Raw genomic sequence first — 23,960 nt, 5'->3', positions numbered from 1 at the left:
TGAGAAGAGCAAGATTTATTGAAGAGAAATCCAATCTGAGGCTCACATAGGCAGGCAGAGTCAGATCAGATAAGGAATTAGACATGATACTATAAAGAACAAACCAAACTAACAGTAGCAAACTCACAGACAACAGGGCTGTAGAAAATAACATAGATCAGCCCAGTCTTGACAAAACACAGGGTTTAAATATACAACTAAACAAGGAAACTAGCAGGACACAAATGAAACGGATAACGATGGGGCAGGATTATATGACTGACACTTTAAAGTTTACTAGGTAAACTACAGAGTTTTGCTACAGTGAAGGGGTTTTGCAACAGTTTGTAAATAACTCTTCTGGTGGAATCTTCAAACATCTTCTGATGACTCAGGAGATTTGCGGGTTTAAAACAGACGTTTACTATTGGGAAACCACAACAACCACATTTGTGAGTCATGTGAACTGCACACTATCTCTGTAGGCAACAACTCACAATAGGCGACCATACAAATAACGTCCGAAACATAATGTACTGTTACACTATGTAACGTTAGTTGTGAGTTGTATAATTTACCTTTTAATCTGCAAAATGTGCTTACTGAAAGGCAAGGCAGAGTTTTAAAGTCAACTCAGATGCAAACAAAATGGAGTTTTAACACAATCTCCTGAAGTTAAGCAAAATAAGCTGACTTTCTTCTTTTGGTGATTCAGAGTGTTGGTGCACAGATTTATACCCCATGCATTCTTTATTTTCCAGAGGGTTCCATAACCCCCGACTGCAAAAATGTACCCGTGTGACAAGTTGTGTTCTTCAGCTTCAGGATTGACAGCCCACAGCTGTGGAGCAGCACTACAGTTTATTACAGTATGAAGCATCATGGTGCGGTCTCCAGACGCACCAGCTCTGCTGCTGGGCCAGATGTTCTGTGCAGGCCTTTGGATTCCTTTGGTTTGGCCGTGATGTTCAGCAGGGTCTCTGTGTTTTTTGACACGTTACTGATATTACTATCATTTTTATGCGGTGTAATATTAGCTTTTTTGCATAATGGTCCCAGACCCGTGATTATGAAGTTTCAAATTCATATTCTAAAAAGCACAATGATGAGCTTGGGCCTTATTCTGAGAGGCTGACAATGTAATTTTCCCACAGGTGTAGGCCGTTAGTCTGAAATGGTTATAAAGTTGTTCTCATGGATTTAGAAAGTTTCAGTATGTATATATATAATTACTTGCAAGCTCAAATAAAATACTCCCCAATGTCACAGAATTACTTGCAAACTTAATTGCTTTATTTACCATACCCTGTCTCCCTGTCTGGCATAATTTACTATTATTTTTTTACATTCAGAAGGAAATTCGCAATGCCAAGCATGTTTGCTAATGATGTAATCCCAGGCATAGTACAAGCCCCCGTCCAGATGAGTTTGTGTGTCCGTTTGAACCGTGACTGAACCATACTATGGCTCACATATGTCATGAATCATGTGTCTTATGATTCATGCCATTGGGCACCTCTGTCAGTGCTGCACTTCAAATGGAAAGTTCCAATTATGTGCTCCTAACGGCGTTAACCCTTCACCTCCCTGCCGCGGTCAGTGGAACACTTTACCCAGGAGCTCAGAATGTCACACAGAGGTGTTTCAGGGTAGGGGAAGTGAGTCAGTAGTGCCAGCAACTTAAAGAACCATCTGTCTTCTCCTGTCCACCCCTCCACCGGCGCTGCGCGTGGTTACTAGCAGCAAGTCGATGGACTGTAGAAGGCAGAAGACACCCCTGAAACATACTCATAGGCTGCAGTGTATGCCCAGTTTACTGAAGGATGCTGGAAACAGTGGAAACATTCACTACATGGGATAAGTAGTTAATGGTTTGTTGAATATATTTTCTTGTTTGTTTGTTTTTTTTTGTAATTAAGGGGTTGAATGTTCCAGGGTCTTTTAACTCTATATTGTATTTTTAAAATGAATGTTCTGTTTGGGCCAAACCATTTCATTAGTGTCCACATGGTCCACCAAATTTTAAAAGTGGATAAAACATAAGTTGGTAAATCAGCAAGTACAGTTAGCTTCCCTGTACCTTGATATGTTTGCTGTTATGTTGTAACTTCACCATCTCATTGATCTGCTGCTCTCCATTGGCTTCTGTTTGTGTTTTTATGAATCACGCACAAATGTGTCTGCTACCTCAGACATCATTCTAAGTTTGGTGTGAGACGTTCCAGACTTTTCCATCACACTATTTGTTCCGGACCATTCCACCATAGGAAGGCAGGGATGTGGTGTTCACCCTGCCTCTGTCATCATGGAGACAGGAAAGCGTTGAGGAATGCTGGCGGCTGGAGACCGGAGCAGCAGGCATTATTGCTGAGGGGGCAGTGCGTCACACATCTCGAAGGGGAAATCCCTGTTGTGGACAGACACCTCTCTCTCTTTCTCTCTCTCTCTCTCTCTCTGTCTCACTCTCTCTCTCACACTCTCTCACACTCTCTCCCCTTTTCAACACCACCTTGTCGAACTGTCACTTGAGATAAGCTGGTTCTTGTTACACTGAAGGCTATGTTTGTATATATAGATTTGTTTACTCATGTTTATGGGTGTGGGTGTGTGTGTGTGTGTGTGTGTGTGTGTGTGTGTGTGTGTGTGTGTGTGTGTGTGTGTGTGTGTGTGTGTGTGTTTGAGTGTGTGTCTGTCTGAACATAAAGTCATTTTTTTTTGCATTTTAAGACATGCCAAGTTTCTAGCAGTCCTTTGTTTTCTCACCACTCAATTATTTACCTCTGTCTGTATTCTACTTTTCTCACATCTTTTCACTTTCCTCTCAGATGTATACAGGGTGGACATAGTGAAGCACCTGAATATATATTACCATCATGCACTTAAGGAATAGGACTAATCATTGCAGTAGAAAACCACGTGGCAAAAAGTACTCTTTCTATTATTTTGTTTCCAATTTCTTTAGAGGTGGACTCACTATGAAACTTCCACAAGCATTTAAAGTTAAGTTTATTATAAGACACGGGGGGTGGAAATAACTAGGGAAACTCCTAACAAGACAGTAGCATCAGGTACTTAATTACACACTTTGCCAGAACTGTGTGAACAGGAAGGGCTGTTGGCTTGATCCTGGTGTTCCTGAACCCCCTCCTGACTGTGCTGTGAAGCATGCTCTTCAGCTGCTGAAAGCCAGGACTTTTACGTTTTGAACCTTTTAAGCATTTTGAACCTGACCTTTCACACAGCTAGGTAATTGTTAACACACAGCTAGGTACATTGTCCTGCTGGAATAGCAAACTGTGGGAGGCAGGGATGTGTGTCTGTCCCAGGTTCACCTGCTCGTGCAAAAAGTCCATTTGACGTCAGATTGCTGGTCCCCTTTGCTGGCCGTGCGTTCATCACATGTTGTTGTGACTCGGGAGACCTTGCTAACCCTTGCAGGGTTCGTGTCCTGTGCGTCTTCAGTTCTCGTTAGTGATGTAGCGTCTCACCACAGCACAGCAGCCCCCACACAGAGTATTTGTAGGGTTGAGGTGTGTGTGAGGAGGAGGGAGGTGGTGCAGGGATGGAGGAGGGAGTACAAAGCAGGGTGTGTGTGTGTGTGTGTGTGTGTGTGTGTGTGTGTGTGTGTGTGTGTGTGTGAAGGTCAGAGGGGTGATAAGGAGAGCTGGTTGGGAGCAGTTGGAGTTAGCTAAATGTTATGGGTTATCATTCGTTCTAGAGAGATCTTACAGTCACAAGGAGCAGAGCTGGAGGTCAAGGGAAGAAGAAAGAGTGCTGAATCATCAGAGTAGAGCACATATGTCAAAGTCAAGGCCCGCGGGCCAGATCCGGCCCGCGAATTGATTATCTATGATATCTGATGATATTTAATTACTATTGGAACCGGCCCGCAGGCCACAGCCGCCCGATGGTGTTTTGCACGCACAAACACTACATTCCCCACAATGCAACGGTAGCCCGCGAAGTCACTGCAGCGCACACAAGCGCGAGGGTCTGCATGGCGAAAATGACGCAATCGCAGTGGCTCCGCCCGTGCGCGAGGGCTGTCGATTCGCAAGGTCGTGCACCTCTCGAATTTTGTAACTGCGCGCACCAGTTAAACTTAATTAGGTTAAATATTTATACATATAGTCGAAATTATTCGAAATAATTCGCTTTTTTATTCACATTATTTAATGGTTGTTTATTTTCAAAACGCCCAATCTTAACGTCTTCACGTTCTCTCATATTTCGTCCTGGAATTACAAGAGGCTCGTATTTGTTAACGTAATACAAGAGAACTGTTCAGTCAGATAGCTATTTCTTGTGAAACGAAGTCGTTACAATTTCAAGCATTTTCAAGTACTTTAGCCAAAATTCCAGCACTTTTCAAACCTTTATTACTTTATTCATTTAATGTACAGGACATTGTTTTTATCTGTTTGCTTGTTGAAAAACGTTTTCACTTGAAATTACTGACAGATCCATAAGAAAATATTGCTTTATTCATTTAAGCATTAAATAATATACACTGTGTTAGGTCTTGGTTCAATAGGCTATGTGCAATCATTTCAATATGTTTTAATAAACATTGAACCAGTCCAGCCCTCGGCTTGTAGCAAATTTGGTTTTTTGGCCCTCTGTGTATTTGACTTTAACATCCCTGGAGTAGAGGATAAGATGGACAGTCCAAGGACAGCCATTCTATTCTGAATCCATTCAGAATTCTATTCAGAATGCATAGACTATTCAGAATTCACTGTCTGAATGTCAAAATAGAAGGGTGGAGAGATCGATAGATAGGTAGAGAGAGAGAGAGATGGAGAGAAGAGAAAAAACATGCTAACAACACAGAACACAGAACCAGGTCTCACTGTGATGTGAGACAAACATGCACACTTAAATACATAAACATAAACAAGACAAGTGCAACACAGCTTTAACAAGACAAGCAACAGGTGATACGAATCAGAGACGAACTAACAGAGACGAACACACACGAACGTAAACACACGTAGAAGCAGACGGACGTAAACACACACAGACACGCCCGAGGGAGCTGTATCGTGACACATCACATTTAAGTGTTTATAGTCCTTCTTTTCATATTTAAGTACCGCTAATTACTGCTTAGTAATTATATTTACTTGAAAGCTAAATCTTTTTTCATGTGGTCAGCTGTTTAGTTTGATTTGTAACTGAAACTGTCAGCCAGTAGCCAACATTAATTCATGGAACTGATTTGCCCGTATGCATGTTCAGGCAGATTACAACAATTATTTAAATCCTGATCCAGATGAAAGATATGGCAGATTCAGGAACACAACAAATGCACTGCTGTGCGGCCTGTTCCTTTCGTTGGTTTTTGACAATCTATTATGAAAGCTTCCTGTCACATTCCTCAACCTGACATATCAGCTTCTGGCCTGAGAAAAGTGTGGTTGAAACAGTATTATGTTTCAGAGCCAAGACGTTGCCATCACGCTCCTCATCAGCATGAGCGGCGGGTTCTACTTCTGCCTCTACATGTTTCAGCCGAGCCCTGGCATGATGCCAGCCTGCCAAAGTCTTGACTGTGTCTAAAGATCCTTCCTCAGAACATCAGTTACAGTGCAGCATTTAGAGTGATGCAAGTCAACGTGAAGAGATATCAGACTGAGATATCAGACTGATTTGTGGTTTGATTGTAGGATTAGGACATCAGGGATAGAAATGTATTATTGGACAGTAAATTCGCCTTTTACATACCTATCTGAGAACCAGGGATTGACATATCTTGGTAATAAAGTAATAAATGCCCGAGAGTGGTTGTCTGGGCTGCTTTGGGGCTCATTTGGAGACATGCTCCAGTGGAGCCATCATTTTGTTTTCATTACATTAGATATCTGTGTTCCTGCTCCATCCACCCAAACCCACCCAAAGCTCTGCGGTCCTCCCACCCCTCTTTTTGGAAATGTTCTTTTGTGTCATGCTAAAACCAACATTCTTCCTGGAACACCTCACTGCCTAAATGCCAGCAGTCTTCAAAGAGCCCTCAGTGAGCTCATACATCAGCCGTGTCAGTAGGTTCTCCAAGTTATTCCTGGGGTTCGGCCCGGTATGCAGAGGAGATGTGGCACTATATAATAAAGTCTCCAGATATTGTGGCCGGTTGCTGTTCCGAAGCCCGAGAGTGCATCAGTGCTGTGGGCGTTGCCATGCCTCTCATCTCTATGAGCGCAGAGGATCGTGATGAGCCTCAGCCACAAAGCCAATCCTCTCTACAGCACTCGAGTGGATAAAACCTCAGTCCCTCAATTTCCTAATCGTGGTTTCCACTCCTCTCTGTCTCTTCTCTTTCCTCAGCTGCCCACTCCGACGTTCCCGGTCGTGGTGAAGATGGGTCACGCCCATGCAGGCATGGGAAAGGTGAGGACCATGACGCCTTATAATGATGTCACCACGTCACACTTCACACCAGCGATTCGCACCATTTACGGTTGAAGAGCTCAGCTCAGGGGTTTTTTTTCTTTTGCCTGCAAGGCTTTCGCCAATACATACAGTATGTCATCTCTGGGCTGTGCTAAATTAATGGCCCTCGTGCTACATCTCTGAGTTGTGCTTAATTTCTAAATTAAGGGTTTGATGGAAGCTGTTTTTCATCTCCTAATTACATACTGTTATTACAGTATCTTGATATATTTATGATAGATAATGTTTACAAAAAATCAACAAAGGGTTAAACAGGTTTATTTGTAACATTTAAAATTAAATAAGCCTATAGGTATAAAACCTTTGAGACACTGTATTTGTATGTTTGTATGTTGGGCGTTACGTCACTAGTCATAAGAAACAAATAACCTGCAGAATGAAAGATATGATAGAAATATATTTGTACAGATCAAGTCCCCATATCAGAATATATGTTAGGGTTATGGCTTACACCACCAAGAGCACTGAGATTTAGCTTTAAGTCAAAAACTCAGTGTTTCATACATAGTTGCAGGTTGCTTTGTGTGTCTTTGTGTGTGGATGTGAGCGAGAGTAGCGTCTGCATGTGTGAGTGCATGCATACATGCACGGGTGCCTCTGTACAGCCCTTTGTGTATTTACATGTATTGATATCTGTTTATATATATATGTGTGTGTGTGTGTGTGTGTGTGTGTGTGTGTGTGTGTGTGTGTGTGTGTGTGTGTGTGTTATTAAACAGTGCTAGAGGGTGTGGTGTGCTAGCTTTTATGATCTCAGTTCACATGTCCCTGATGGGAGCCTGAGGGAGTGTTCAGGGGATTTCCACCTCAGAACTCTTTAGTAGAGGCGTCTCACCATATCTAATTCTGATAAGCCGACTGCTGAGTTACTACTGTGGAATATTTGCAAACCCACCCTTACAGCCTTTCTAATTAACCATTTGTTAATTAAAATGAATTATGTACTGTTACTTAATCACTTTTTTCCTGATTGAAGAATTAAAGAAATGATGAGGACAAAGCATAACATAACCAGTGGTCATGGAAGCTCTAGGCTGATATGAGAGGGGAATTTAGAACTTAAGTTTCCCATGGTGGATAAGGAAGTGGTGATCCTCCAGAGGTACACCGCAGTACATGGTGTCCCAGTGAGGGGTGTCCCTGAAGCCGGGTTATTGCTGGCTGAACTTTTATCCCTTTCCATCTCCAAGAGATGTTTGTTTCCTTGGACAAACAGGAATCTCTTGCACTCCACAACGCCTCTGTCGTCTTGACAGATTCCTTCCGTCCCTCGCGCTGCACGTGACTGTGCCTGACCCCCTCGATCTGATTGCATGATAAGACCACAGGGAGAGCTGTTAAGAGTCAGTTAAGTGTGTGTCAGAGAAAGTGTGTGTGTGTGTGTGTGTGTGTGTGTGTGTGTGTGTGTGTGTGTGTGTGTGTGTGTGTGTGTGTGTGTGTGATGTTTGTGCATGTTTGAAGGAGTTTCAGCTCAATCTTTGGCAATCACTTCCCCCCTGTTGGTAGAAGAGAGAAGAGTTCATATGAAGGGTATGTGAGATCATAGTGATGGTGGCTTTGTGGATGCAGTGTGTGGTGTAAATGTCTGTGATGGAGGGCAGTGAGAGACAGATGATCTTCTCAGGGCCTTGTGGTCTGAAACAGCGCAATGACCAAACCAGGAAGGTGATATCGCTGCTCTGGATGCTCACTATAGTCCCTCTGCAGAACATGGTATGGATGTGGAGGGGGTGAGAGTTGATGGTCCAGGTGAGGTTCTGCATTAGGTGCCCACCAAGGAAACTTGTGCCCATGAAGACATCGCACAGATGAGCCATCGATGTTCAGCAGAGACTGACTACCTCATATCTTCCTGAAGTCAACAATCATCTCTTTTTTGGCCACATTCATAGACAGGTTGCTAGCTGCTGCACCTCCTCTCTGTATGCTGATTCATCATCTCTGTTCAGGAGACCCACCATAGTCATCAGCAAATTTTCTGATGTCGTCTAAGATAATGATGTGGTCATGGGTCCAGAGTAAGCAACAGTAGGACCGAGGAGTGAGGTCACAGCTTTTGGAGGCCCCAGTGCTCAGTGTGACAGTGCTAGAGGAGATATTGCTCCTGAAACTGGCTGGGGTGTTCAAGTAATGACATCCAGGATCCGGTTGCAGAGGGAGTGATACTGCAGTAGTAATCAAGTGAGTCTTTTAAAAATAAAAGCCTAGCCAGTTTCAAACAAAAGGTGTCAAAGCATGTCTGGTCTACCTCATTTACAGACACATCTGGTTGTCCATTCTGAGACTTGCTGGTTTCCTTACCTTGAACTCAATATCTCAGTGATGGCTGTGAGACTTCAACGCACATGGACTCCCACAAGACACATATCGGCAGAATGGAGTTTAGCTCCTCTCTCTGTAAATATCTACTGAGAGGATTTTGTTTGGTTTTGTTTTTTGGGGTTTTTTTTACTTCCCACCACAGCAGTTTTCATTCCCTAGTGTTTGTTTAATACCATAAATTTTCATCAAAGCATTGAAGTTTTTCCATTATATACATGCTCTGTTTAGCAGCGACAGTTTGATGTACTTCGTTTTATGGTCATGGCCTTTCATGGCTTCAGCCCACACCATGTGCACCTATTACATTTCCTTCCTTTACTGCCTCGTGCCGCTGGATATGGCCAAGAGTCGCGGTGTGGTGTTCCAGTGCGTGTCCAACATCCTGATGGACATGTGCTTGTATTTCCTCTGCGTGTCAGATTAAGGTGGAGACTCCTAACGACTTCCAGGACATCACCAGTGTGGTGGCGCTGGCTAAAACATATGCAACGGCTGAGCCCTTCGTAGACTCCAAGTACGACATCCGGATCCAGAAAATTGGCAACAACTACAAAGCGTACATGTAAGAATGGATTTACCAGCCCTGTGTGTGTGTGTGTGTGTGTGTGTGTGTGTGTGTGTGTGTGTGTGTGTGTGTGTGTGTGCACTGTTGACGTCCCACTACTCTTGAACACATACATACATCAGTATTCTTTCATTTCACATACTGTGGGATTAAGCTGTTGCTGTTTATTCACAGATCAGGCAACCCAGCCTGTAGATCACATTCACAGTAATCCAGAAGGATCCCTTACATACCAAATACACTTAACCACAATCAACAACTGTGCTTGGCATTGGAAAAAAGCAAAAAAACATCTTAGCCAGTAACTATGGGGAGAAGACCAGAGGTATGAAACCACAGACTTTATCGAGACGGATAGACAAACACACATCCAGCCAGCGAAGTGCTTGCTGCCTGAGAGGGACTATGAGAAACAGCAGGGTACGCCCCACCCCTCCCCAGCCGCTGTGTGACCGCGCCAGCCTCTGTAAAGCCGGGCTCCGTTCCCTCCTCTCCCCAGCCCTGTGCTCTGCTGTGGTCGGATCCAACCCCACCCCCACCACCGCTGTTTGGCTCCACGGGAACGTCCCTCCCCCAGCCATAGCACAACCAGTGTTGACTGGCAGCAGACGAGTGCTTTCTGCCGCGGCTGTGGGAAAACCCTCCGGCAGTGCTCTGTCTCCCGGACTCTGCCCTCCCGCTCCCGAGCAACTGCAGTGCTAACCTGTAACCTGAGCTACAGGTTATGCTAGCAGAGGTTGTTTTCTGGGATAAAGATATGATGCCTGACAACCATTTTTGAGTATTTAGCGTCCAAGACCCTGTCCCTGCTGGGACGCGGTCACCACGGCACCACTGCTGCATGCTCAGCTCAGTCCATGTGCAACAGGTGATTTCTTTTGTTGACCCAGCCGTAGGTTGTAGTTGGCTGCTAGTGCTGCAGAGCGGGAAGAGGAATAGCTGGCCGATGAATCACCCACACTTATCTGTACAAATAAACAGTGTCCAGCCCACACATCGGAGCCATCTGAAAGATACTCGGACTGCCAACGGTGACACCCGCTGCGCTTTAAAGGCTCCAGAACCGAGACGCACAGCAAGCCCGTTGTGGGGCCCAGTGATCACACTCCACTCTTTCACGCCAGTTTCCTTTAGCGCCTGTCATGTTCCGTAAGCACAGTGGCTATCTTCTCCATATGAGTATGACATTACCTGGTTTTGCTGATAGAAGATTCTGGATCTCTGGAGGCTGGAGAAGATCAGATGACTAAGAATTAAACTATTAGCTCAGAATGAAAGTGCATGGTGGTTGATTCACTTCTTCCTGTTATTCTTAATCTTTTGGTCACATGTTTGATTGTCTTTATGTTTCTAATCTCTCTCTCTCTCTCTCTCTATCTCTCTCTCCCTCTCTCTCTCTCTCTCTGTATAGGAGAACCTCTATTTCAGGTAACTGGAAGGCCAACACTGGCTCTGCCATGCTGGAGCAAATCGCCATGACAGATAGGTGGGTCTGAATGTATGAGTGGGTCTCAAGTGGAAAACATAGCTGCAGGACAATAATACACAATTAAATAAAAATAAATAAATAAATCACAATAACTATATTAAGGTAAGTAAATAAATAGATGGATAGTTACACAGAAAGCCTTATCAATGTATTGAATGAGTGGTGAAAGTAGTGTCAATCCATTTAGCTTTTAAGTCACCTGCTTGCAATGTTAGTAAAGATCTCTGTTCCTCAGGTATCGTCTCTGGGTTGACTCATGTGCTGAAATGTTTGGAGGCCTGGATATCTGTGCCGTGAAGGCCGTCCATGGAAAAGATGGCAAGGATTATATTATAGAGGTATGTTCACCATCCATCTGTTATAATAAAAACTCAGATAAAATCATAAATCTGCCAAAACACTGCTAAGGGCTGTTCAAGGTTGCCAGACACCCAGAGGTGTGTTTTGTGGTCAGGTCCAGTGATGTTTCTCTTTAAAGCATTAAAAGTATTTTGTCTTCATGTAAGCACGTTGATATTCACCCCCTCTGTTAAGCCAAAACAAACTGGCAAAGCGACAGTCACGCTGTGAGTTTAAAGTCTGTGTAGGATGACTGTGACTGCAACCAGACTCCCTGGCGTACTATTAGGTGGGTGGATCATGTCCGTCTCAAACACAGAATTAGAGTTCAAAGGGGTTCAGTTAACAAAAGGGATGAAGTGAAACTCCGCTCGCATCTTATGAGGTTCAGAACTGTTCAGACGTCTGAGCATGACCTGGCGTGTTCACAGACAAGCGGGTTGTGATTTCTTTGACATGGTCATGTAACTGTGAGCACTGGGAGACAAATTTGAGAGTATAAGAGGATGATACGGCAGCAGAAAATGCCGGAATTATGGAGTTATGGAGTTATGGAGTTTGCGGGTTTCAGCAAACGGGATGGGATTCTTGCAGTCAGTGATAATCTGCATCTGAACATGTAGATATTTGACAGATTTGGCATGGAGTGGGTGTGGAAGGAGATACATGAACAGATAAATATAAAGAGGCTATTAATTTGGAGAGGTGTACAAAGGAAAGTATATATTATAATATATGGGGGGGGGGGGGGGGTCGGGTGAGGCTTCAAACTCTACAGCAGGGGTCCGCGGGCACCATGTCGCCCGCAAGGACGTCATGAGTCACCCGCGGGACTGTTCTAAAAATAGCTCACTATAGTGCCACGCACCAATGAGCTGCATCGTTTTTTTTTTTTTTTTGCTACTATTAGAGATTGTCCGCAGTTGCTAGCGGTCCTCCCGCTTAGCAATCGACACTTACTTTCATTCTTCGTTCGCCACCCCACCAGATGTATCAATCTGGTGGCCCTCCGCAATAATTGGTATCCAAGAAGTAGCTCCCAGTTTCAAAAAGGTTGGTGACTCCTGCTCTACAGAGTCAAAGTCAAATTTATTTTGGCGACAGTGGCAAGGAAAAACTCCCTAAAATGGCAGGGATTAGGAAGAAACCTTGGGAGGTGTCAGGGCTGGCTTCAGGGTGGTTCCTCCTGCCAGGGAGGAGCTCACGAGCCAGCTTTAGGCGGAGCTCCTGTAATCACCAGTGAAGATCCACAGCTGTCTTCCTCCCTACTTAAGGAAGATAGCTGTGACATCTCACTGCTGAATCGTTTAGCCTCCATGCTGTACATTTGTCAGCCAATTCTCCCTCAGGTCTCAAGTTACGTTGTCTTGGTGTCTTGTCACCACGCCCTCTCTCTCTGAGTCTCTGTTTATTCGAGTGCTTTACTCCTGTACCGCTTCCTGGCCTCTCTCAAGTTTTCTACCGCTGTTACTTCTCTATCTAGTTTTGGGTTGTTTGGGAAGGGTTTTGTGTTTGTTGTGGCGTCTGCCAGCTAGTCTGCTACTTCCCCTGGTGTCTTTCGTTCTTTATTGTTTTTGCATTCTCTTTGTACGCGTTGAGTTTTCCACCTTCTTTGAGTTCACGTTTTGTGCTTTCTCCCGTGTTTTTATGGTCGAGTTTTTGGTTCTCGTATTGACTACTCTGCATTTTTTTCTGTTTGCATTTTTCTCCCCGTTTCTCTTGGTGGTGTACTTTCATTTTAGCTTCTCTGCGATGTTATTTATTTTTGGTGCGAGCTAGCACTTGGGTTCTTCCCCATCTCTACAACCTCACGGTGAATTCCGCTATCGAATCCATCCACGTCACAGGAGGACCAAGACTCAAAAGTGAACCCATCCTCCATTGGGCGGCCCGCTAGCAGAAGTCCATGTAGATTTTCAAAGGGGATGTTAAAATCGCCAAATATAATCCGCTTATCAGCTGATAACACTACATGAGACAAGAAGTCCAAAAACTGCAAAAACTCAGGGGGGGGGGGGGGGGGGGGGGGGGCAGTAAATAGTAGCCTAATTAACACAAACAACTGCGTGGCTTTGTTGGTTGATGATAAATTTGACACAGTGAGAATGAAGTCTGATCTTTGAGAGACACCTATATCGAAGTCAAATAGTATTGCAACACCACCTCCACGACCATTTGGATGGGGGTTATGGACATAGCTGTAGCCAGAGGGAGATGCTTCATTTAGGGTCATATTGTTGTTTGGCCAAGTACAGGTTTCAGTCAAGGAAAGCGTGCTTAGATTATGGTCGGTAATCATTTCATTAACAAATAATGCTTTCGATGACAGGGATCTTGTATTTAGCAATACTGATGCCAGATTTAAATTATTCTCAGCGGCAGCGGTTTTTAATTTAACATTGATTACATTTTGTCTACAAATTTTACGAAACGTTTTTTAAGTTTTTTGATACTAGGTGACGTCTCTCTGCAGTTTGCAGACAGTCAGTTTAGCCTGTGTGTCTGCTGCCTGGCCTCGGCTCTGTTTTGCCAATCCCCATTAACTACTCCTACACTATCACTTAAACCTAAACGTGTCCAGTTGTCTATATAACCCACATTGTTTTCTGTGCATCATTTAGACATAATATTAATGTAGCGCCCATAGCCTGCTGTAGGTTTCTGCACCATGCACAACTGGAATGGGGCCAGAGCATATAGCAGCATCTGACATCGTCCCTGCTAACTCACACACCTCTAACGTTATCTTTAGTAATCTCTGTCTCAACCCCACATCATTGGTGCATACGTGTATGACTATCTTGGAGTATATGTTTAGCCAGCACCTTTAGATTAGCCCTGATGTCAGGTGCTCTAGCCCCTGGGATACATTTGACTATGGCTGCTGGTGTCTCTAGAGGGGTCGCTATATTCACGTGTTGGAGCTGTGAGTCTCCTATAATCAGAGCTCTTTTAACAGGATGTTCAGCCGGTGTATCACTGGATATATTAATACCACAATACTATACTCTACAGGAGATATTAACACCACAATACTAGACTCTACATGAGATATTAATACCACAATACTATAAGCAGTGAGATTCCTGATTGTTTTGTGACTGAGCTAACTCAGTCATGTATACCACGTGTTGTCAAACTATGTAAAAATAGTAGAAAGGCCCAGAGAAAGGCCCAGAGGGGAACATTGGGGACCACTTTGCAGAGCACTCTAGACCGCTCTGGAGAACACTCTGGACTAATCTGGAGAACACTCTGGACCAATCTGGAGAGCATTGTTTTTCTCAGGGCTGATCTGGCAAGTTGCCATTTCAGATAAAGAAAAATGATAGACAAAACAGTCCATTTTAGAAGGGCTGCAATATAAAGAGGATTTTGTTTAAACTATTAAATTCCCAGAACTCACCAGTGAGTCCAGACCTTTATTCCACACGAGAGTAACCGTATGCCTTTCATATTGGTTTCTCTGAAGTTGCTGAATAACTCACAGTAGTTGCTGCATAATGTGCCTTTATCATTAATCATTAAATTACAAGGGTTGTACAGAATAACAATTCTTTGCACTTTTTCATGCAAATATAAATATATTGAAATGTTTTTACAATAGTTTAGCAAAATAATGCGTTTGCTCTTGAACCTTTTTAAAAGCTATGAAATGACATTATTAATGAACAAATCAATGGCAACACAGTTGTGTGAAAAAGACAAGACAGTAGGTATCCCTAACAAACAGCCAACCCAGTGTAAATCTAATCACCAGCTGTTCAGTAATGTTTTTTTTTTTCACAGAGCAGCGTGAAATTGTCATTTGGACAATAGGAGTGAGTCTGTTGAGTTCCATCTAGTGTTCGACACCATTGCTTAGTGCTTTCTGTTACTTAAATGTGCATGGAATCTGTGATGACATGCTGTCGTGAATCATTACTAGAAGAATCTATTGGGTAATTTGATTTGGTCTATTAATAAATGTTTCACACACTTTTTTACATGTGCAAGCAGATTAAAGCCACTGGTCTTCCAGCTACATCCAGCTCAAAAATTCTTCAGATGTTTCATTTGTGAGTGAACATATGAGTTTCTGTCAAACATTGCTCAAAGGGCAGAGATCACCATCTGATGTGTGACCATAACTATTACCTAAGGTTTACACCTTATTACCTAAGGTATTAGCGGTTATTGGTTATTGGCCATGAATTTTCCTGTACAGGAGAATGCAATGTTATGTTGACATTCTTTAAATGTAACTTGCATCAGCACAGACCTTCCACTCCCATCCACACCCCTTCTAACAAGGAAGATGGGAGATACAGCCTGAAACTGACATTACTAAAGTACTGTATATGCTAGTATACCCTCATGATATCCATTACAGTTCCTGTCTTTAAATGTGTGCACCCTGGTGGTAATGCACATGTATGAAAGGATCTCAGTAAATGTGCTGGCCAGCTCTAACAGGAGCCCTGATGCTCACAGGAGCCTTTGAATATCACTCTTGAGTTTTAATCCTTTGCCAAATATTTTGAAATGGCCTGCTGAAAGATGTTTTGAGGTGAGGCGAGACAGCATCACATTAACAACAGCATTTTTTTCTCAACCTTACGGCTAGTGCGTGGATGAGTGCCATGTACAGTATGTGTGGTAAGGTGACACACATCCTCTGCCCACATTCCCTGCTAGATCTCCTTTGGGTCTGTCTCGATCTCTGTCTGGACATTTGTGAAGCAAAACTGCTGTAATTCATTAGTCTTACTTTATGTTGTAAGATGGTGGTTAATGGTGACCATTTATATTAGGGATCACACCTGACGAATGTGTCGTGGTTGAAGGTTCATTCTGAGTCATTTTAAGGTAGGTATTTACCTTAAATGGCTTGGTTATGCATCTGTCAAAATCTTACTTCCAACATGTCTTCACCAGTAGAAAGATATCCCATTCAGTGACAAGGTCTCTGGCAAATAGACATAATATAGCTATAATCTCATGCCAGGCCCACTAATAACCTGAAGAGCAGAGAACCAAACTTGCGCAGGCCTGGAAGAATAACATTCTGCTTATTCTTCTGAGAGTGTGCTATCTCCTACCGACATCCTGAAACCCCTTGTCAAGGTTATTTATAGCTGAAGAGCTAATCATGGTCTCATCGTGGGATACGTCTGTTTAAATGAGGCAATTTTCTGTTGTTGTAGTGATCTCATGAGGACCAGATCAGGGCTAGGAACTCTATTTAATACAAAGACAAACCTAATGTGTGTACATGCGCGCACACACACACACACATGCACGCACGCACGCACGCACGCACGCACGCACGCACACACACACACACACACACACACACACACACACACACACACACACACACACACACACACACACACACACACACACACACACTAAGATTGAGGACAGTCCGGTAGAGATAACAGCCATAGTCTGCCTTCCCTTGTAGATGACGTCATAGCTGCAAACGTGTCAGTGTGGTCAGTTCAGGTTGTCGTTCTTTTTTTCTCTCCGCCTAGTCCTGCTTTCTGCAGACTATTCTGGCTTATCTACTCCCAGGCCTGAACAAATGCTCTCAGTCAGGCTGTGTGAGAAGCTCTGCTGATATATCTGGAGGAACATTCCTCAGGCATTCACCTGCCGGAGAAAGTGTGCAAGCCTGCTGGCCACCATTTCATTCATCAGATTCAGATACTAAGACTCATACTCCGTATGCTTTTGTATTTACATTCAGCACATTTAGACCACATAGTCTCATTCTGGGGAGCACATTTAGACCACATAGTCTCATTCATTATTGCTGTATTTTTTCCCCCTTCAATGAAGTTGAGACCAGCCTGGAAGATTATATTTAGAAAGAGAACTCCTCATTATCTAAAATCAAGTGCATCTGTTGCATTTCACTGTTGTTTTAGTTATTATCACTATTCCCCCATCATTCGGTGTTATAATTATATATAATTGAATACATGTAATGCAGAGTATTAGGGGTGTGTGACAAGGCTTAGCATCCAGTACGCTGTCTGGTGCAGTGTCTCTTCAGGTTCCTGTGCATAGTTTCAATCTGATGAGACCCCTTCCTCAATTATCACATGACTTTAACGTCTCAACATCACAGACAACAATGCCCAGGAATGTTCTGGTTCACACGTCACAGCTCCCAATGCCCGGTAACTCGGAATTCCTCCCCGTTTCCCTGGGAGACGCACTCTCCCTCTGAACCTCGGCTGCGGCAAGAGGCCTCATGGCCCGTGACACAGCACATTCCGTTCCTGATTCTCCGGCAGGATACAATTAGTGAGGGGAGTCCGCCGCGTAGGAATGTACCGCTACGGCGAGAGCGACTCCTCGTTGCGCATGCCCCACATGCACCACACGCTCCACACGCCCCACTCGTGTGTGTGCGCGTGTTTGTGTGAGCAAACGGAGATGCACCGTCACCAGCTGTGGCTCCTGAACAGAGAGCAGTCTGTCGCATATCGCCATTAACGCAAATCTTTTGTTGTATTCTTTCATGTTAAATTTTACGTATATGAAAAGTTGAATATGAAATTCTGACATTTCAGGATTTTTATGATAATTTGATTATCTTTCTGTTATAAAAAGTATATATAATGTGATAATTTGTGAGTATTTGTCTGCCTAATGATGCCTAATCATCTCCTTTTAACTATGATATTAATAAGAAGTCGTTTGCTTGTCTTGTTCTACACTCTGCTGTGTTTTGTTGGTTTTATTATTTCTAACAAAGTCATCAAAACCGTCATCAAAAGACGTCATGCTGACTTAGCCATGTTGTGCCCGTCTCCGTGTAAATACCAACTAGACAACCAAGAGAACATTGCACCCTGTGGCTAGGGAAACATCCCCAACCGCCCCACCTTTTCTATCTGCCATTATGATCTTACCCTCTCATCTGCTGAATCACTCTCAGCCTGGAAATTGCGAGGTGGTGGGCGTGTCACATTAACCACGATGACTGCTGCTTTTAGACCATGCCGCCGAGCGTTAGGGCCGTGGCTGTGGTTTTGAGGAAGAGCCCCTCCCTACCTGATGCCCGACCCCCCCTGGTGCCCAGGCACCTTGCCGCCCCTGCCCCGCCACTCCTGTACAGCCTTGCCTCTACTATACGTTGCCCCTCCCCTCTGTCTCAAGCTCTTGAGCTGTGTTTATGCCCCAGAACTGCACACATGGTAGCAGCTGGCCTGAGAACACAGATCTGCTACCATACATGCATAGCCCTGAGAGCCTCATCTGCTCTCCCCTGTCTCTCTCTCTTTCCCTCTCTCACTCTCTCTCCCTCTTTCTTTCCTTGCCTATTCCTTTCCATTTCTCCCTCTCTTTCCCTTTATTACTCCCCACTTTTTCATTTTCTCTCCCCTCTCTCTGTCCCCATCTCCCTATCCTCTCCCCCTCCTTCCCTCCCATCTCTCTTTCTCTCTCACCCTCTCCCCCCTCTCTCTTTCTCCTTCTCTCTCTCCCTCTCAATCTCTCTCACTCTCACTATCCTTCTCTCTCTCATTCTTTCCACCCTCATCTCTCACCTCGCAGAGCCATTTGTGTTGGTGCTCGTCTTGAGTGGCTCAGCTCTTTCCCAGTTCGGACACGTCCCTGGCGACCAGTCCGACGCCTCCTAGCCCGGGCCAAGACACGTGGATGAGTCAGAGTGTTGTGGCATAAACTTTTCCTCTTGTTGAGGAGCCCAACTGATTTAAGACTTTCCGACCATAACATTTAGCACATAGCGACGTCCTTGTCGCACCCCTCCCTCAAAACAACCAAGCGAGGTCATCTGCCATCCTTTATTTTATATTACGCAGTTAAATTCAGAGGACAGGCTACTGCTACACCTAAAGTTCTAGAAGTCTCCACATGCCCTTACATATTTGTCACCAGGAGTTTTTTATGGCACTGTTGTTACGTTTCATAACCTCTGAGGCGTTGAATAGTCAAGTCTGTACTGACCGGAGTGCAGATGAAACACAGTGATAAGAAGCGATAATGAGTATAACATGCCACCAAGTGGCCACACCAGTATACTGCAGCCTTTGGTCTCTGTGAGGCCAGTGCAGCCTAACCTAGACATGGCTCATGTGCAGGTGATGGACAGCTCCATGCCACTGATCGGTGAACACGTGGAGGAGGACAAGCAGCTGATTGCTGACCTGGTCCTCAGCAGGATGGCCTTCACCCTGCTGGGCATCACCTCACCCCAGCCATCCTCTGCCAAGGTGCCCAAGCAAGCTCCACCTCCAACGCACACCTTTATTTTAGAAAAAAATTAAAGCTTTGCTGTATGTATTGTCCAGGATGCATTTCATCCTGGCGTAGGAAGAACCTATACATATTCAACCTGATGTTTTATGTTTTAATGTGGCTCAGACACAGGCCAGTCCACAAACAACCCAGCCCAGACGAGCCCAAGGTGAGTACACACCTGTCCCGTACTGATGTATGGCTGCCCTCCAGTGTCTTCTGGAAATCATGTAGCATCACCACCTGCTACATCTCTAAGGAATGAAGCGAACAGTTATTTTCTTCTAGCGAATCAAATACACACCTACACAGGCTATAAGTATGCATTTCTCCTGACTGGTCACATGATCAGGCTATAAGTATGCATTTCTCTTGACTGGTCACATGATCAGGCTATAAGTATGCATTTCTCTTGACTGGTCTCATGATCAGGCTATAAGTATGCATTTCTCTTGACTGCTCACATGATCAGGTTATGCGTATGCATTTCTCTTGACTGGTCACATGATCAGATGCAACAACTAGTGATACAGAGTTATACAGTTTTTTGCAGTTGCTAAGACCCAATTTCTGAAACTGTATCTATCTCCTTTTGTCTAAACGTAACACACAGCAGCCAAAGCCACATACAATATGCAAAAGATCTCACACTTTTGAAAAAAGCAAACACTTCATCCAAAACTTGCCATAGTTGTATTTTAGCATTCAAACTCAATGATTCTACAGCATAGCAACACAGTAGTTGTTCATCTTCTTCCTTATGTGACGGGCAGGGAGTGCGAAATAAAATGGAAGTGATCACGCCAAGTCTCAGGGAAAAAGGAGATTTTAATGGAGAAAGTGCGCGAACCAAAAACTCGTGACATGCTCTGAATTAAAGATACAATGACCAGCGATCAACTGGTACAAAGACAAGACATATACTGTATATATATATATATATATATATATATATATATATATATATATATATATATATATATATATATATATATATATATATATATACACAAATCATGTTTTTGCAGACTACCCCCTTGCTAGTGGACAAAGATGGTTATCCACCTCAGAACAGAAAGAGTCCTAAATATGCATAAATAACCTGTATTTAGAGGACCGGGTTTGGAAAGTTGGTATGTGGGCATCGCAGTAGTATGGCAGAGTTTTCCAAAAGAAACACATGGTTTTCAGTTTTGAATGCTGTGTCTAATGTAGGGAACTATTTTTTGCAAATATTTTGCAAATATTTTGCAAAAAGGGTGGTTTAGTGTTTAGTGGCATAGTGTTTAGTGCACTAGGTCAATAGATAGGCTACATGAATTAGTGGTTCCCAAAAATGTGCTATAACGACCAGTTTTGGGTCTTCACGACTGTGAAAGACTGTAACACCAGAGTAACACCTGAAACACCTGAAACATAGTGCAGGTGTTATTGCAGAACTTGTTGACAGTTTGCTAGTAAACAAGTTATACAATGACTAAGCAATATATTTTGATTGTGTGTGTGTGTGTGTGTGTGTGTGTGCACACTCGTGTGTGTATGTGTGCCTGCTACCTTCAGGAGGTCCTCGCTCTGCCGCTGGGTCCCCCTCTCAGTCTGGTCAGGCCTCGCCCCAGCGTACCCGCTCTGCTACCACCTCTCCCAGTCAGGCCTTCCAGCCCGGCCCCATCCCTGCCTCAGGCTCGGGGGGGACCGCTCAGAAACAAGCCCCACTGCTCAAGTGAGTGTTTACACTCCCACACCACACACCCCCACACCATGTTACTTTGACAGCTGACAACTTACAACTATTGGATTGTAAAATTCATTGTTAAAAATATTAATATTTTAATGTTGAATTTATTTATGTTCATTTGGAATGTTTGTAAAAATGTATCTAGAAAGTGATATTTCCAGCCTCCCATCACCCTCAAAGGAATGTTTCATTCTGTTGTCTCTGCCAACACTGACCGGCCATATTCTCTCCTGTGTCACCTACAGTAACCCCTGCTCTGTTTTGCCCTGTTGTTGTGCTGTTTAGCAAATCCCAGTCGCTGACGAACACCTTTACGGAGACGCTGAGGGGTAACCCCACAGATGACGAGGCCAAGGCAGAGACCATCCGCAGCCTGCGCCAGTCCTTTGCCAGCCTCTTCTCTGACTAGAGCGGGACACACGCCGCCGCCAGCCCCTTCGGGATGCGCCGCTGTCCCGAGGGTCAGCAGGCCCTGGGCGAAACTTCCGGAAACAGCCTGAGCGCATGTGCTCAGAGGACGAGGTGCTGTAGGCTAGGGTTAATGTCACTGTTCCAGTTCTGGGTGTGGGTGTTTGTGAAACCTGCCTTTAAAAAAACACTGTTACCCCCTTAGAAGACCAGACCCTCCCTCTCCCCTTCCCCCATAAACCCCGCAAACATTTCATCCAGCGCTTTGAGGGATGAGCAGCTACAGACACTACAAAATGGGGATCTGTCAGTAGATCTGCTCCCTTCCCTTCAGAAAGAGTCTAAGATTTTAACTTCCTGGTTTAACCGCAACATAATTATGGAAAGGATTCACAAGATGAGAGCTTGTGTTTGTTTTCCAGGTCTATTATTTTCCGGAGTTTTCCATTACTATAGTATGCTGAATATTGGTCGTGTACGCAGTATGTTAAATGTAGATTCTTAGTGTATCTAAAGAAGGGTTTGACTCATTTCCAGGGAAATCAGAATGGTCACAGCATTGTTTCTCTCTCCTCTTGTTTTAGTTGTAATGTATATAAATATTATTTATGATACAGTCACTCAGACTCATGCAATTTGGCTGATACAGTATTTATGTCAACTGGCAATATTTCCACAGTGGGAATATAGGTATACTTTTTTATTTGTATGTGAATCATGATGTCTTCCATTACTAACGAATCTTCCCTTTATAAATGAAGATGTTACTTGACAGTGTATGCACTGTAAATATGATTGTCTTCTGGGCATTCTACATGACATATCTCCTCGTTGGGAATCTCTGACAGTGATCATTGAGGAAGAGAACATAAAACGCTACATAAATAGCAATGAAAGAATAATGATGACCTTAGGGGTCACACCTAAAAGCCATCAGTTCATTGACATATTAAACTTTATGTCGCATTTTGTAAGAAGCAAAAAGATATTCTCAATATTCTCTAAATCATATTTGTTCCATTTAGTGTTTGCCTACTACAATATAAGAATGCATTTTTGGTCAAATTGTCATTTTAACTGTGAGGATGAGTAGCTGAGTGTGTTCTATGTTTGACTTGATCAAATGGACCAAATTCTGAGTTTGATGCTATTGAGTTTGGATTTTTTCCCCCTTGTGTATGTGTTTGTGAGGGACAGAATGTATAATCTCATAATCTCATTGAGCTTAGTAAGATTCCTCTTCAATTTACATGCACATAAGTGCGCTTAAGAGCCATAAAGCAGTCATGAGGAATTCTTCTGAGGAGATATGACTTTCTCATCTATCACATCTTTCTCCTCTGTTTTCTCATCTCTTCTGCTTACACGTTTGTAAGTATTAAGCTATTACATACATTGCTAAGTTTCATTTATTAAATATTTGATAGAGTTATGGTATGGTAAGTATGATATAATTAAGTTGAAATATGTACATACTGTGTTTTGACTAGTCCGTGCCAGTCTCCCAGTCAACTGACAAAGTAATAAATAAAATGATTTGTCCCCAACTACTCAAAGATAACTGTGTTTTCAAGAAAATATAAATTTGCTGTGGTATCATGTATTTTTATAATTATTTATATTTCCTACATTTATTTAAGTATTTTTTTGTGTTACCCTGTTTTGATACAAATTATTATTAAGTATGTTTGGATTTTTTTTATTTTCTTCTAATGTTTGATCATTCTGAGCATCATTAGTTGGGGGATTAGCCTTAAACTGAGAGACAGTTGTTGTTTAGCACTTGACGTACAGTCAGAAGTGTACCTCCTGGCTCTAGGAAAATACAGATGGTTTATTTGACACATTATGCAGTAAACAGTAGAGATTTTTTCCTTTGGTCTATTTTTATTTTTACAGAATTTTTTTTTATATCAGCCCTATTTAAGTTGCAACATAATTCTTACTGCATGTCATCTTCCAGATGTTGAGCAAAACCAGCTAGTGCTGATCACAAGTCAGTTTCTCCAACCTTACGCTGAATTAAGAATCATCTTATGCAAGTTTGCCTCAAATGTACATGTGTCTGCAGGAAATAAGACACAGAACTTACCTATAAAACCGCAAATGAAGACATTACAACAATATACAAAAAGGCATAACAAGGATACACATGCATACACATGTTTTGTCAAATTGCAGTGAGCATATGCAGTGTAGTGATTTTATTAAAAGTATCTGTGGCATGGTTAGAACTTCTATCTGTTTCCTCTGTAGTGTAGTTTATTCCTGTAGATCAGTTTCTGTCTGGATGCTTTATGGATTGTGTGTGTCACTACATGTGCTTTAATGTAACATATCATTTACATTACAGTTTTGGTTACCTATTTTGAGTAATGGAAATGCTATTAAAATGGACAGTGTTTAATATACATGGG

The 23,960-nt window shown here is 43.2% G+C and overlaps 1 protein-coding gene across 1 annotated transcript in view; it reads left to right on the top strand.

Moving 5' to 3' along the window:
• syn3 (synapsin III) overlaps window positions 1–23,093 on the top strand; it is a 108,256-nt gene extending 85,163 nt beyond the window's left edge. Inside the window, exons 7-14 of the mRNA XM_077006416.1 lie at window positions 6,304–6,366; window positions 9,171–9,313; window positions 10,728–10,802; window positions 11,041–11,143; window positions 19,244–19,375; window positions 19,527–19,569; window positions 20,961–21,120; window positions 21,421–23,093. Of these exons, the coding sequence (XP_076862531.1) occupies window positions 6,304–6,366; window positions 9,171–9,313; window positions 10,728–10,802; window positions 11,041–11,143; window positions 19,244–19,375; window positions 19,527–19,569; window positions 20,961–21,120; window positions 21,421–21,544 (843 nt within the window). The 3' untranslated portion in view covers window positions 21,545–23,093. The remainder of the gene's footprint in view (window positions 1–6,303; window positions 6,367–9,170; window positions 9,314–10,727; window positions 10,803–11,040; window positions 11,144–19,243; window positions 19,376–19,526; window positions 19,570–20,960; window positions 21,121–21,420) is intronic.
• Window positions 23,094–23,960: the final 867 nt, after the last annotated feature.

Source organism: Brachyhypopomus gauderio, chromosome 5 (assembly GCF_052324685.1).
Source record: "Brachyhypopomus gauderio isolate BG-103 chromosome 5, BGAUD_0.2, whole genome shotgun sequence".
Classification (NCBI taxonomy): domain Eukaryota; kingdom Metazoa; phylum Chordata; class Actinopteri; order Gymnotiformes; family Hypopomidae; genus Brachyhypopomus; species Brachyhypopomus gauderio.
The sequence above is the reverse complement of the archived record's forward strand: the minus strand, read 5'-3'. Positions and strand labels throughout refer to the sequence as shown.